The sequence below is a fragment of the Callithrix jacchus genome, chromosome 16 (assembly GCF_049354715.1).
Source record: "Callithrix jacchus isolate 240 chromosome 16, calJac240_pri, whole genome shotgun sequence".
Taxonomy (NCBI): Eukaryota; Metazoa; Chordata; class Mammalia; order Primates; family Cebidae; genus Callithrix; species Callithrix jacchus.
Window position 1 is genome coordinate 56,692,040 of NC_133517.1, and position 13,841 is coordinate 56,705,880.

The window sequence follows — 13,841 nt, forward strand, 5'->3', positions numbered from 1 at the left end:
TATGTATACAACAGAACTGTTAGTGCCCACCCACGTTCCTCTTCTCGGTGTGTGGCTTCAGCATTTCCTCACACCTCATGTCCAGTCACTCATTCCCATTGCCTCTTTTTCCACAGTAGCCCCTGAATCTCATTGCTCCTCACTGCCTCTACTGTCCACCAGCAAACCTCAGCTCAGGCCATGCCTCCCTCTGTATTAAGCAGTGAGACACAGGGCATGTGAACCAGAAGCTGTCCAGACAGCGTGATTTCTGAGGCATTGTGGCAGAACAGAAACTGCCCCCCTCACATTCCAGGAACTTCATAAACTGTCTTACTTAACCTCGGCACCACTGTGTGGTAGTAGGACTTCACATCCCCCATTTTACAAGTAGAGCTTCATAGATGTTAATAGCAAATCCACCCAACGGCAGAGCCAAGTTTCAAATTTAAAATTCTGAGGCCAGGCCCAGTGGCTTACACCTGTAATCCCAACACTTTGGGATGCTAAGGCAGGCAGATCCCTTAAGGTCAGGAGTTCAAGGCCCACCTGGGCAACATGGTGAGATCCTATCTCTACTAAAAAAATACACAAAATAGCCAGGCATGGTAGCACGGGCCTATAATCCCAGCTACTTGGGAGGCTGAGCCTGAGAATCCCTTGAGGCCTGGGAGGCAGAGGTTGCAGTGAGCTGCACTCTAGCCTGGGTGACAGAGCAAGACTCCGTCTCAAAACAAAAACCAAAACTCTCTGATATGAAAATAAGTGCTTGCAATTATGGAATAGTGACCTGAAAATGTAGACAGAGGCAGAAATGCTCAAGAATATTGCCTTGTAGATTTCCAGAGTGTCTGTCTTTTGTGTACTACTTTTGCTACTTCCCAGTAGTGATTGGCATCACAATCCTTAAAATGCAAAGAACCTGTGTTTTTAAGAGGCAAAATGAAGAGGAAGAACTTGTGTTCTCTTTCCCCTTTATATCCAGCTGTCAAAATAGATAATGATGCTTCTGTGAAGGGAAGTTACAAACAGAAGCGACTAAAGACAGAAGTGGAAGACTAGTATATGAATTAACTGATGGGTAAAACAAGGAAGTAATATATCACAGAAGCTGAGAGAGAATTAGAGGATGTAATGAACGTAATAATAGAATAAGAAAGAATTAGAACTGAGACCAGTTTTGAATGTAGCAGAGGAGGAGTTTATTGGTTTAGGTACTACTAGTAGTTAGATTATAGAATAAGAGATTTAAAATGTTTGGATATAGTATTAACGAAATGAACTGACATGATGTCTATGGTTTTGTTTATAACGCCAGCCAATTTACAGTTACAGATGAAGATGTCATCCCTGTTTCTGGATACTTTAATTTATTGTTTCCTTATGTGATTCTGAAAAGATACCTGTATTTTCCTTTTCTCCTTGATCCTTTTATTATGTGTCTCCTGATGTTTCTTAATGTTGGCAGACATTATTTCATATTACTAGCACACTAGTGACACCTACTGGCCAAAACACCTGAGTAAGTTGCTAACTAAAGTACGAGGAAAAGAATCAGCCATTCTTTCCAATCTATTTTCTTGGCCTGAACGTTGAGGTTCTTGATACTAATAACTTAATTTTTTTGCCTGACTTAAAGAACATTGCTGCGATTTCCAGCATTTCCATACATTCACCTTTTTGACCTAGGGCAAATCACATAAATTTCTGGGCTTTTTCTAATGTGAAACTGAGATAAGTGAATGAGTCTCTTAATCAAAAAAGCCTATTTTTAAAAATAGTCAACTTTTGGGATAAACCTAAAGGATTTATTTCTGTAACTTCTAAGGTATATCCTGAATCATTTATTAATCAGTCTAGCTTATTTTCTCTACAAGTACAGTATTACCCAGTTGAAACTGATGTTTATAAGGAAAACCTTCAGGCAATATCTGAAAAAGACAGTTTTTTAATATTTTACACATATTAATATTAAATCATAAAATTATAATATTAAATTTTATAATTCACAAAGGGAATATTTTTAAAGGGTTTTCAACAATAAGGGTTGAAAAAAGAAAAAAACCAAAAGGATTTCTATTTAAACCAACTTGTATTCATGTTTTTGTACATATCTAGAAAATGATTTGTCCCATCCTTTCTGTGAATATACTGGTAAATCAGAGCTTTATTATATTTGTTTCCTTCCTAAATAATATATGGAAGGATAAATAATTTACAATGCTTTTATGTTCTTGCAAGTTTGTCATTATATTAATTGATTCAGTGGTGTTATTTGTTAATATGCTTTTTTTTATATTTCAGAAAAGATGTTGGTTTAAAGCGATTTTTTCCTAAGAGTTTACTGGATTCTGTCAAGGTAATTAGAGTCTCCTTTATCATAATAAAATAACAAAATTATGCCAGTACCTTTTCCCCAATAGTAAATTGCTTTTGGGAAAGTAAGATGCAGTTTCCTTCCTTACATGTAAAATACATGATTTAAGCTGACATTTATTCTAGTCACATTAATGGCAAATAGGTTTTTAGTATAGCTTTCTCTCATAATACATGGTTTCACTTCTTGTATTTGATACTCAGCTAAGCACAAAACTGAAAAAGTTATGTGCACAGTTATTCCTGTCATCTAGGTCTCTACAGGCTCAAATATTTTAACATGCGGAAGAAAAGGAGCAATATATAAAATAATAGTGGAATCATTAATATTGTGTGCATGCACCCAGATGTCAGTGCATTTTGAAGATATTGTCTTTTGTTTAATCCCTTTGGATGCTTCCTCACATTAGTAGCTTTGGAAGAGCCTCAGTTCTTATCCTTCCCTTATCCAGCATGGAGAGCACCTTGAAATGGGGTGGAGGACTCTGAAGTGTCATTCCCCCAGCTGATCCAGAGTATACATCAAGATTTTCAAGCAGAGCAGGGGACACAGACTTTAGGGTTAAGACAGGGTCTGGCTCAATTGAGCTCTGCCATTTTCTAGACTCAGGGTCTTGGGGGTTGTTTCTTAATGAAGAAAATAGTATTTTATAGGGTTGATGTGAATATTGAACAGGTTAGTCAATACATTACTTACCATAGTACCTATCACATAGCAACAGTAGCTGTTACTGCTCTGACTTTTTATTACTACAGAGATCATGTTCTACCTCCTATCAACTGAGGCCCAGCAGGATAAGATGTATGTTATGAGAAAAACATAGCTAACTTTGGATAAATTATTTCATCTTTTTTTATTTTCAGTTTACACATTTATAAAATGGGGATAAAACCCGTTTCTAACACATGGGATTAATATGAGGATTAAATCTTAGAAAGACCAAAAGAGAGAGAACTGTCAATGTCATGTTGACTATCATTGGGTTGGAGTGTGGTATAATTCATCAGATGCAGTCTGTAACAGAGGCTCTGTGTTCAGATAATCTGGGTCCGGCTCTCTGTCAAGCCCATTCAGAATAGCACTGTAAGGATTAGTCACTGCTTTTCTGAGTCCAGAAAGTATCAGTATTTATTCCTTCCTCACATAGCTTCTTGATAATCTAGTGGGAAAAACAGATATAAAAGTGTTGGCTTTAAAATATAAAGCATTTTACAAATGCAGTTAGACATTCTATTAAGAATAGGACAGGAAACATATACTGTTTATTTCAGGCTCTTTTTTTTTCTAGTGACACTACTCGACTTTTTCACAGTTCATTCAAATTTCCTAATCTGTTAGTGAAATACTACAGTGAATTATTGGGAAAAAGAGCACATTCCATTTAGTGTGGTTGAGGCTAGGACTACAGATTGAGACATCGTCTCATTCTGTAAGTAGCCCACAGATAATTGGCATGAGTGGTTTAGAGTCAGATTTGACAGAGAACAAAGAGTTTTAAATGAAGTTTGGCACAGTGGAAGGGGAATCAGAGAGAATGAGAGTTGTTTCCTTCGAGAGAGATATTGGGTGTGCATGGCCCATACTCTTGGAGTTTGGAGAATGGGTGATTCACTTTGACCTGGAATGTTGCCAGTGTGGGAGCCAAGAAGGCATGGGAAGATGACCCTGAAGTGGAAAGGGTGCTGCTGTGCATAAACCTGCTGGGTGTTGCAGTGAGGAGAAGGATAGTGGAGACATTCAAACAAGTGTAAGCTGCACTTTTAGTGAATTTACATTGCTGTTGGATAGAAGAGTACTCTACCCAATGTTCTATTAATGGTTATGTAACATCAGTAGTATTGGTCAGTGGTTTTCAGTTATAAAGCACTGAGTGGCCTCAGGATTATTACAAGGTCTCCTCAAATCTGTATGTGTATAAACAATTATGAAAAGTGTGACATGTCATTTAGGAGTCCAATACATTTCAGATTTTTTAAAGGATCCCCATACTTAAAACAGAGAACCACAGGTACAGGTCACAGGTGCCATTGTGTCAGTGTGCCAGAGTGAGACAGATGCCCAAAGAGGTTTAGTAGAGGACTGGCCCTGTCTCCTTCATGACTAATCCTTCTAAACCTCTGCTTGAGTGTTCCCTCTCCTACTCTTTTCTATGCTAAGTGGAAATGGCAAATACTCCCTTGTATGTTGGGACCCTGTTTAGTATCTTAATTTTTAGTTCTACTTTCTTTTTTTCTGGGGACAGAATGTCGCTCTGTCATCCAGGCTGGAGTGCAGTGGCATGATCTTGACTCACAGCAACCTCCGCCTCTTAGGTTCAAGCAATTCTCCTGCCTTAGTCTCCCAAACTAGCTGGGATTACAGACACCTGCCACCATGCCTGGCTAATTTTTGTATTTTTAGTAGAGATGGGGTTTCACCATGTTGGTCAGGCTAGTCTTAAATGCCTGACCTCAAGTGATCTGCCTGCTTTGGCCTTCCAAAGTGCTGGGATTATAGTTGTGATCCACCTCGCCTGGCCTCAATTTTTAGTTATATAGGTTTTTACTTGTTTGCATTTTATCTGCCTTTCTCCACTATATTTTAAGATTCTTGAGAGCAAAGACAATATCTGTTGCTGTCTCCACTCTACTCCCTTTGGCATTGTACCTGGTACGTAGTAACATTTGGTAAATCCTACTTGAATGAATGAACAACAACAATTTGATGACTAAAATCAGGGGAGGCACTTTCTGGACAATGTGAACAAAAGGCAGACAAGATTAAGTAAGGATCTTTAGAAGATGGAAGGATGGAAAACCTAGAGAAGTTTCTTTCCCTTTGTATGCCTTCTGTACTGCTCTCCATCCCCACCCCCTCAAAATAACCCTCCCCTGCACAGGATTTGTTCAGGTGTCTTGGGGTATCTTTCCAAGCTATCCTTTAGGCTTCTATTGCCCTGGCCTTTGCTGCTGACTTCCATGTACTTTTATTTCTGCCGTCTTGAGCTGTACCTGGCTATCAGGTGATTTCTGATAGTGAGAGAGGCTCACATTCCAGAAACAGTGAGCTCTGATAGCCAGAGAGGGCTCCCATCGTAGAAACAGAGAGCCGTCTCTGTTTCTAGGCTGACTCTCTTGGAAACAGCGGTCAGACAGGACCCCAGGGGGTTTTGGTGGAGTACAGTCAATATGCCATCATTGTGGGCTGTAACTTGGTGTGGGCTTAAATGCTGAGATAGGAGTTGAGAGAGATTGGGGATTCATTGCAGAGTGTGCAGCAAGGGAAAGACATGATCTCTTTTTGGATTTTAAAATATAAATCTGACAGCAACATGGAGCACAGATTGAAAGCAAAAAGACCAGAACCGAGAAGAGTTGGAAGGTGATTAAGGTAGATGAAATATGCAGTAATTAAGGCCTGGTTGGAATGGCTTCTGTAAGAATGGCAGGGAAGGATGACTAGGGGGACTTGAGAAACTTCCTTTTTTTTTTTTTTTTTTTTTTGAGACAAGGTCTTACTCTGTTGCCCAGACTGGAGTGCAGTGGTGTGATCTTGGCTCACAGTACCCTTGGCCACTCAGGTTCGAGCGATTCTCCTGCCCCAACCACCTGAGTAGCTGGGATTACAGGCAGGGACCACCATGCCCAGCTAATTTTTGTATTTTTTTTTTTTTTTGGAGAGATGTGATTGCCCAGGCTGGTCTCAAACTCCTGAGCTTAAGCCATTCACCCTCCTCCGCCTCCCAAAGTGCTGGGATTACAGATGTGAGCCACCACGTTCAGCCCAGAAAACTTTTTACAAACCAAATAACGGTTGTGCCTTTTGAGCAATTCAGTTGTTGCTGATTTTGATGTAAATGGAATTAGTTTTTAGCTACTGTTAGCTATGAATCAGATTCATGAAGTGGATCATAAATAAGTTTCTTAGACCTGCTTTCTCACATGAACTTTTTAATAAGGGAATCATTGTAATTTTGTGTACTAAATAATGTGTATTTGGCTTAGGAATTAATATTCTTAGCCCAAGGTTTTTTCACATTCTACATAAATGCTTTGAACGTTGCACTGATTGCCATGAAACTACTATGGCATATGTTACCAGTATATGCCCATGGGGGTAACAACTGTAGTACAAGTTAGGTGTTGTCTAGAAAGTCCCTTCTTCAAAGCTATTGCCAGTGAAATTTTAGCTAACAACTAGAAATTATTACCAGTTTCTTGTTTCTCCTGAAATAGCTCTATAGAATGTCTAGGTCAGTTAACATTGGCTTTTTCATAATTAGGCTACATTTGTTCTTCCAAAAATCATTTTGTTTTGCCTTGTTTTTTTCCTTCATATTTGTAGAGGTTTATTTATAATTAACATTCACATTGAATTGTTGAATATTACCTTATTATCTTTAGTGAAACTTGGATTAGCGATGTTTGATGCAAAAAATGGAATCTGGGATATATGTGCCTCAATTACTAAGAATAATTTGCAAGTATAGTTTTTATCTCATTGATGTTAGTAGTTTTAAAGACAGATTTTAAAAATCACTTTACCAGTAAAACTGTCAAGTCCCAATTGAGGGACATTCTACAGAATTCTGATGATTACTCTTGAAAAATATCAAGGTCATGAAAGATGTGTAAATGCAGTGAGGAATCCAGAGCAGTGAAAGATTATTGAGCAAATGAGTGAAACTGAAGTTGCATCTGTAGTTCAGTGAATGTTGTCCTACCAGTGAGTACCAAGGGTGCTACTGCCATTGCAGGTCTACTCTAAGCTTAAATTAAGCAGCAAGTCAAAATAGGCAAATTTTAATTTATTGTAATCTAATTCACAGTAGAAACCCAATTTCAGATCTAGAAATGTTAAGAGATCAATAGTTACCAGTTTTTTTTAGCATCTGATTTTCAAGTAATAATGTGGTTTCCTAAAATACTTGCAGGAACACATGATTTTATTCTTGGAGAAGACAGTCATTATTTTCATTTCTAGGATGAACAGGTGACTATTTCAAGCTTAATATTTTTGCCAGGAACAAAAATGCATAGCTTGGTATGGTATTTAGCAGTGAATTCCTGGTATCTGCTGTGTGCCAGAACCTGAGTTGGGGATGATGGGAGTGAGTGAAACCTGGCTCCTGCTTATAGAGCTTATCATCTGATGTGGGCCCTGTAGATAAGGGCAAGAAGAAACTCTCTTCACGCCCTGTAATAAATCTGTATTTAGCATTTGGTGTGTGGGTTAATAACTTATTCCTTAAAAATTATTCTTCTATTACTCTATTATTACAGATTTTCTTTAGCATTGTTTTATAACCTTTTCATCTGGGAAGCCCTAAGAATGTATTGTTGCTAGTAGCATCTGATAATCATTAGGTTGACTAATAGGAAATTATTTTTGTAGTTCAACACGGATGAATAGCAGGAGTTTCTCATGGTTCAACCTAGTAATACCAGTTCATTTTGAAGAAGTATCCCATTCTTAGTAAATTTCCCACTGTACATGAATTGGTTTAAAATAAAAGTGTGCATAGATAGATGGCTTGTTTCCTAAATCCAGGCTAACACAAGCAGGTGTTCAAATTTGAAACGCAATGCAGAACTTGTTTACTTATACAAGTTCTGCAAGTATATTGATTAATATCCAGAGACTCTACGCAGTTAGATTTTGTGGAATTTTTTCCTCACTGAGTAATTAAGAAAGGACTCATGCTTTCTAAGATATCCTTCTCATATGAACTAATTTTGGAGCTTCTTTCAGACAGTAAAGATTTTCTAGTTTCTGTCCAGCACTGAGCATCATAGGTTTGGAACTCACAGTCCTCTTTAGCAGTCACATTTAAGTACAGACCATAAGAACATTAGGTGTATTCCTGCCAAAGCACCCCATTTTAGTTGGTAGAGAGTTGTTTCTGTGTCCACAGGAAACTAATGATGTCGTTTTCCTTTACTCCAGCTGCTTGAGCTTACTGGTTTGTTGCTGCTCTTTGTTGCTCTCCTTGGTTCTCAGCTTGTTAATGGGTAGGATGAGCAAGGTAACACCACCTGCAGAAAAGCAGCATGTTTTCCCACATTCAGCTGAATGAGACAAATGCAGCAAAATTAGAGTCCAGGCTCTCTGTCTCTTAACATTGCAAAGTTATTACTTTCAAACACATTTGCCCCAGTTACTCAGAAGTTTTCCAGCAGGTTAAATTGTTGGGGAGAGAAGTTGAGTTCTTTACCACCATACACATTCCATGTCTAAGAGTTTTGGATGGGAAAATGACGATCAATTGACTCACTTTACTTAGCAAAGGGTTGATGGCTTCAATCCCTGTTGTAGGAAACAGCACACAACTTCTTTTAAGTTTCTTAGTCATCAGGAGACACTGTTGCCACGAGAAATAAGTAAGGCTTGAATTTAAAGGAGACAGAGGCTAGAAAGTTGTTGGGATACATTTGAAGGATGTTATGAGTATAAAGTCTAATAGGACTTAGCTACTGGTCTAATGTTGACAGAGGAAGAAGAAAGTACAGGGCCTGGCCTCAGATTTCTGCTTTCTATACTTAAGTGCTCTCTAGTGCTACTAGTCAGAAGACAGAGTATTGAAGCAGAAGCTGAATTGGGTAGGACTGACAGTGATGCATTCAGCTGTGTAAATTGTGAACTTGAAGTGCCTTGAGACTATGAAGGTCAAGGGGAAGGAGTATGGGAAGGAATAAGTTCAGAGTGATAGCATTGTAACTAAGTCAGATGTAGTGTATTTCAGGGTCCAGTTGGGTAGGGCCAATAAACTACCACGGCTGGAACCTCAGTGCTCTTAGTGGCAGGTTTTAGATGTCTGTGAGAAACTGCAGTGTTAACTGTTAGGTAGGCAAGTGCATATATACCTAACAAGTGCACGCACATATATATATGCATTTGAAGCTCAAGAACAGATTCTAGTTCCTCGACTTCTATTTCTGTTAATTCATAGAGTATTTTAGGTTAATTTTTGAAAGCATTGAACAAATGAGCAAATGTCAGTATATAATATTATTGCCAGTAGTTTATGTATAAACCAGCATCTGGTTGAGAATTAGGTACAAAGCAGAGAATGGACTATTTTTTTCTGGTCCTATTTTACGTAGTTTTTAATCTCTGCATCTCGATATTTACCGGAGTTGAAGTATTCCTCTCAGAGTCATGAATGAGCATACCAACGTTTGGTTAATGCTATAGAAATGTTTTGCCATTATGTTTTGGTCCCTTGCTCAATTGACAACTATTCCTTGCAACTGCTACCGTATTCCAGTTTATTGTATCATACACTTAAAGAGTAATTTATGATCTTCCACGACTTTCACTGGGCTTATTTTCTATTAATACTTGTAGATGGGAGACATTGCTTACACTCAGAGCATTTATACATTGAGGCAGCATGTTCTATGATAGAAGGTTGAAACTAAAGAAGTCTGAACTATCTTCCCACTTACTAGAAAGGGAAATGTCATTTATCACAGGATACAACTACATTTTATTGATTAATATTATCTGTTTGAGAGTTTGCCACAATCCAAGTTGTTATGGCAGAGACATACAGTTATTCATTGTAAAGCACATAATTGAGTTTCACCTGGGAGCCACACTCTTTTCTTTGGAGAAACAAGGCAGCTCATGCTCCCTTCTCACCAATATGAATCTTACATAAGTGCCATGTCTAAAAATACATTCAAAGCAATATGAGACCCATAGGGATGTGGTAGTTTCTTTCTGGTTTCTTCTATCAGGCAGAGCATCTTAGAAAAGGAAGTGTTTGAATTGGTCACATAGCTAATGAAAAGAAATCAAGCAGTCTGGATTAGAATCCCAATTTTTCTACCCCCATGTTGTTACCTAATGTTTCTGAGTCTGTGTTTGCTCACTAATATATGAAAAATAATAATCTCCCTTGCAGGGGTCATTGTAAAGACATAGACTTTATTTCCACAGAAGGGCCTACAGATGTCTTTTCTGGCATCATTTTTTTGGTGTGTTTGTGTGTTTTAATCAGCCTAACAGCACTGTCTGCACAGAATTACACTGTTCCTCCTATAGCCATCAATGAAGATCAGAATGCTCTTTTTCCAGCTGTACTCTGACTTTTTGATTCTGCAGTGTATTCCAAGTGCCAAGCACAGAATAGAATTTCCTTAATGGATTTGTTCTGGGTCCAGAGTGTAGCGGGCTTGCTTCTTACAGACTGCTTTATAGTCGCAAAGTCCCAGGATACTATATTGTTAATTTATATGGAGAAAAACATTTTGTAGGTGGCTACAGGCGGTACTCAAATCTCCGTGTCTAGTCTGCATGCTCTGTTGGATAGTCTGACTTACATAGGTAATCATAAGCAGACAATGTTTGGAAAGCCTGGAGTCAAAGCAGAATCTTCTCAGACTTCTGTTTATAGAGCATTTCAGGCTGACCAACTCACCGTCTATATGATATATTTTGTAGTCAAGCCTTGCTAACCTCTAACCCATTTTATTGCTCTTCAGTTTAAGTTCTGTGATGTTGTAATTAATCCTTTTCAAAATAGCTGTAACTCTCCTGTTCCACTCTATCATGCTCACCTGTCAAAACTTCACCCTGGTTAAAACGAACTGTTGGCCAGCTTGCCTGGCTTTGGTGTTCTCTTCTGTCTTCATTTTATTTGCAGGTGCCATTCAGTCTTTTATATTTAAATACTTTAGCTGGTAGCTCTGAAAGTTCTACCAACAGTGTTCCCCTCTCCTCAGCTCCAGACTTATATCTAAATATCTCCTGGATGATTCATGTAGGAAGACTTCAAGATCAAACACATGTACAGGATTTACATGACTTTTTTTTCACCAAGCCTGCCTCTTATGTTTGCCTATTTATTCCATCTAAAACTCTAGTTTTCCTGGATTCTTCACTTTCCATTTGTCTTGCATATGATCATCCAAATGTCCCAAAAGTACCCATTTCTCTCTTTTACCACCACCTTGGGATCCAGGTCACTAGTATTCTTGGTTGGTCTGTTAGTGAGTGACCTGACTGCTTTCACTCCTGCACACTCCCCCAGCCCGCTGTGAACAAAAGCAGAGTGAGCTTTTTAAAATAGAAGTCACATGCCTTAGGTAATCCTCCCATGTCCCACTCTCTTGGCTCATTGAACTCCTATCTTCAGGAATCTTGTCCTCTGCCTTATCTCAACCTCTAACTCTGGTCTTACTCATTTTCAGTAATTGCAACACCTCCCTAATTGTATGTATCCTTTTCTCAGACCCATCTCCTGTCTTTCCAGCTTACTCTCTGTAGTATCCCAAATCCAGTAACCCTTGGATCCATTAGGACCTTCAAGCTACTACAGACAGGCTGTTGCCTCCATGACCCCACCAAAGTATGCCATGCCCTCCTAGTTCACTGTGCACCTGACTTAGCAGCCACACCTCAACCTGGGCCCATGGCTGCTCCCCATCTGCCTGACCCTCTTGAGATTAGCAGGTCACCTAATCCATCTTCCCTGTCTGCTGGGCCAGCCAGGACCTCCCCTTGAACTCCACCGGGCCCTTACTGGTCTGCTTGACAGCTCCACTTAGATTTCTGATATTCTAGCATTCTCTATGACCTTTACCCACCAACCTGCTCCTCTCACAGTTTTTGCCCTTTCAGTTCAATGGCAACTCTTAACTATCAGCATATCCTGTTCTGTGTTTAAAATAAATCCATTAGAGTCCAATCTGGAAGAAAAAAAAAAAGAAAGAAAGCTAGATCTGACTGCTTCTCACCCCCTTTCTGCTTCTGTACTTGTGCCAACTGTCGCCTCCTGCCTGGATTATTTGGGTAGCCCCCGACTTGGTCTCTCCTGCTCCTTTCATACGGTTCACAACACAGTGGCCAGAGTATGCTGTTAAAACCTAAGTCAGGCTGGGCACGGTGGCTCCCGCCTGTAATCCCAGCACTTTGGGAGGCCAAGGCAGGTGGATCATGAGGTCAGGAGTTCAAGACCAGCCTGGCCAACTTGATGAAACCTTGCCTCTACTAAAAATACAAAAATTAGCCGGATGTGGTGGTGCACACCTGTAATCCTAGCTACTCAGGGAGGCTGGGGCAGGAGAATCTCTTGAGCCTGATAGGTGGAGGTTGTGGTGAGCTGAGATGGCACCACTGTACTCCAGTCTGGGCAACAGAGACCCTGTCTCCAAAAAAATAAAAATCCTGAGTCAGATAATGTCACTCCTGAGGACTTAGCATCTCATTAGGGTCAAAGCCAAGTTGTTATTATGGCCTGCATTCTCTTGCTTCTCTTTCTTAGACCTCATGATGTACCCTTTATCCATGGCCTCCTCAGGCTGCTTCACAAACCAAGGATAGAGGGTTTGCTGCTTAGAAAGCATTTCTCTCCACTATGCAGATTTTCATGTGTATAAATAAAAAACGACCAGAAGACAACCTATCATCTTACTTCATGAAAAAAGCATGGTTGCTTTATCTCCTTCATGAGTACATTGCTGTGTGCTCACCAGGACCAACACTTGTGCTCTTGCCTTTTAAAGGCATCTGTACTGTACACTGACTGTTTGTTTTTTTTTTTAATGTAACAGTGTATTATGGTTTTAATGCCAGTAAATTAGTGACCCAAAACAGTTCTTGGGGCTGCATAGAATATTAGTTGGGAAGATAGATACAACATAATTTACGTAACCAGTCTCTATATTACCGTAGACAGTTCTGCAGTGAATCTTTTTGTTCCTGAATCTTTGCATGTATCTCTAATAATGTCTAAAGAATAATGTCCTGGAATTTTACTTTCTGGATCAAGCAATGTGGTTTTTTAAGGTTTTCAATTTGTGTTGTCCTTCAGAAAGATACACTGATTTTTCCCTCCTAACAGTGGAATGTACAAGTACCTTTATACCTCTGCCCTGGCTCTGCATCATGTGCACATATGGTACAAATTTCTGCTTAAGAAATAAAATTCTGTACATGAACTTTATAGTTAAAAATGGTTAAGATGGTAAATTTTGTGTTATGTGCATTTTACCACAGTTAAATAAAGCTCTGATAAATGCATTCATGGTTATTTGACAACTATACATTTTGGCGGTAATATGAATGTAGGTGTTAGTAAGTAGTTGGTAGGAGAGAAATCTTACTATTGTGGTCTTTATTCATTGCTGATTTTTACAAGATTTTTGGTAATTTTGTCATGCAGGCCAAAACACTAAGAAAACTGATTCAACAAACATTTAGACAATTCGCCAACCTTAATAGAGAAGAGAGTATTCTGAAATTCTTTGAGATCCTGTCTCCAGTGTACAGATTTGATAAGGAATGCTTCAAGTGTGCTCTTGGTGTAAGTATGGGAATGTGGGAAAAAGTGGACTGGTTTGGTTTCTTTTACTTTTCCTAATCTCTTACTGTGTATCTAAATTTCTGATGCACAGAATGCTAACTGGTCCCATGTTTTTTTAATAAAATGATATTTTGTCTTTTTACCATGTGAAAAATACAAAAAGAAAATAATGTGAGAGTAAAATCACTTTTTAAA

General features: G+C 38.9%; 1 protein-coding gene across 49 annotated transcripts in view; it reads left to right on the forward strand.

Annotated features, from left to right (window-relative positions):
* Positions 1-13,841, forward strand: part of PTK2 (protein tyrosine kinase 2) — a 360,020-nt gene that overhangs the window by 172,670 nt on the left and 173,509 nt on the right. For 44 of the 49 annotated variants that reach the window (XM_035276524.3, XM_035276540.3, XM_078353054.1 and 41 more), the window contains 2 exons: positions 2,284-2,338; positions 13,506-13,646. In XM_035276524.3, the coding sequence (XP_035132415.1) occupies positions 2,284-2,338; positions 13,506-13,646 (196 nt within the window). The remainder of the gene's footprint in view (positions 1-2,283; positions 2,339-13,505; positions 13,647-13,841) is intronic. The other 5 variants (XM_078353088.1, XM_078353086.1, XM_078353087.1 and 2 more) reach the window with 1 other exon arrangement.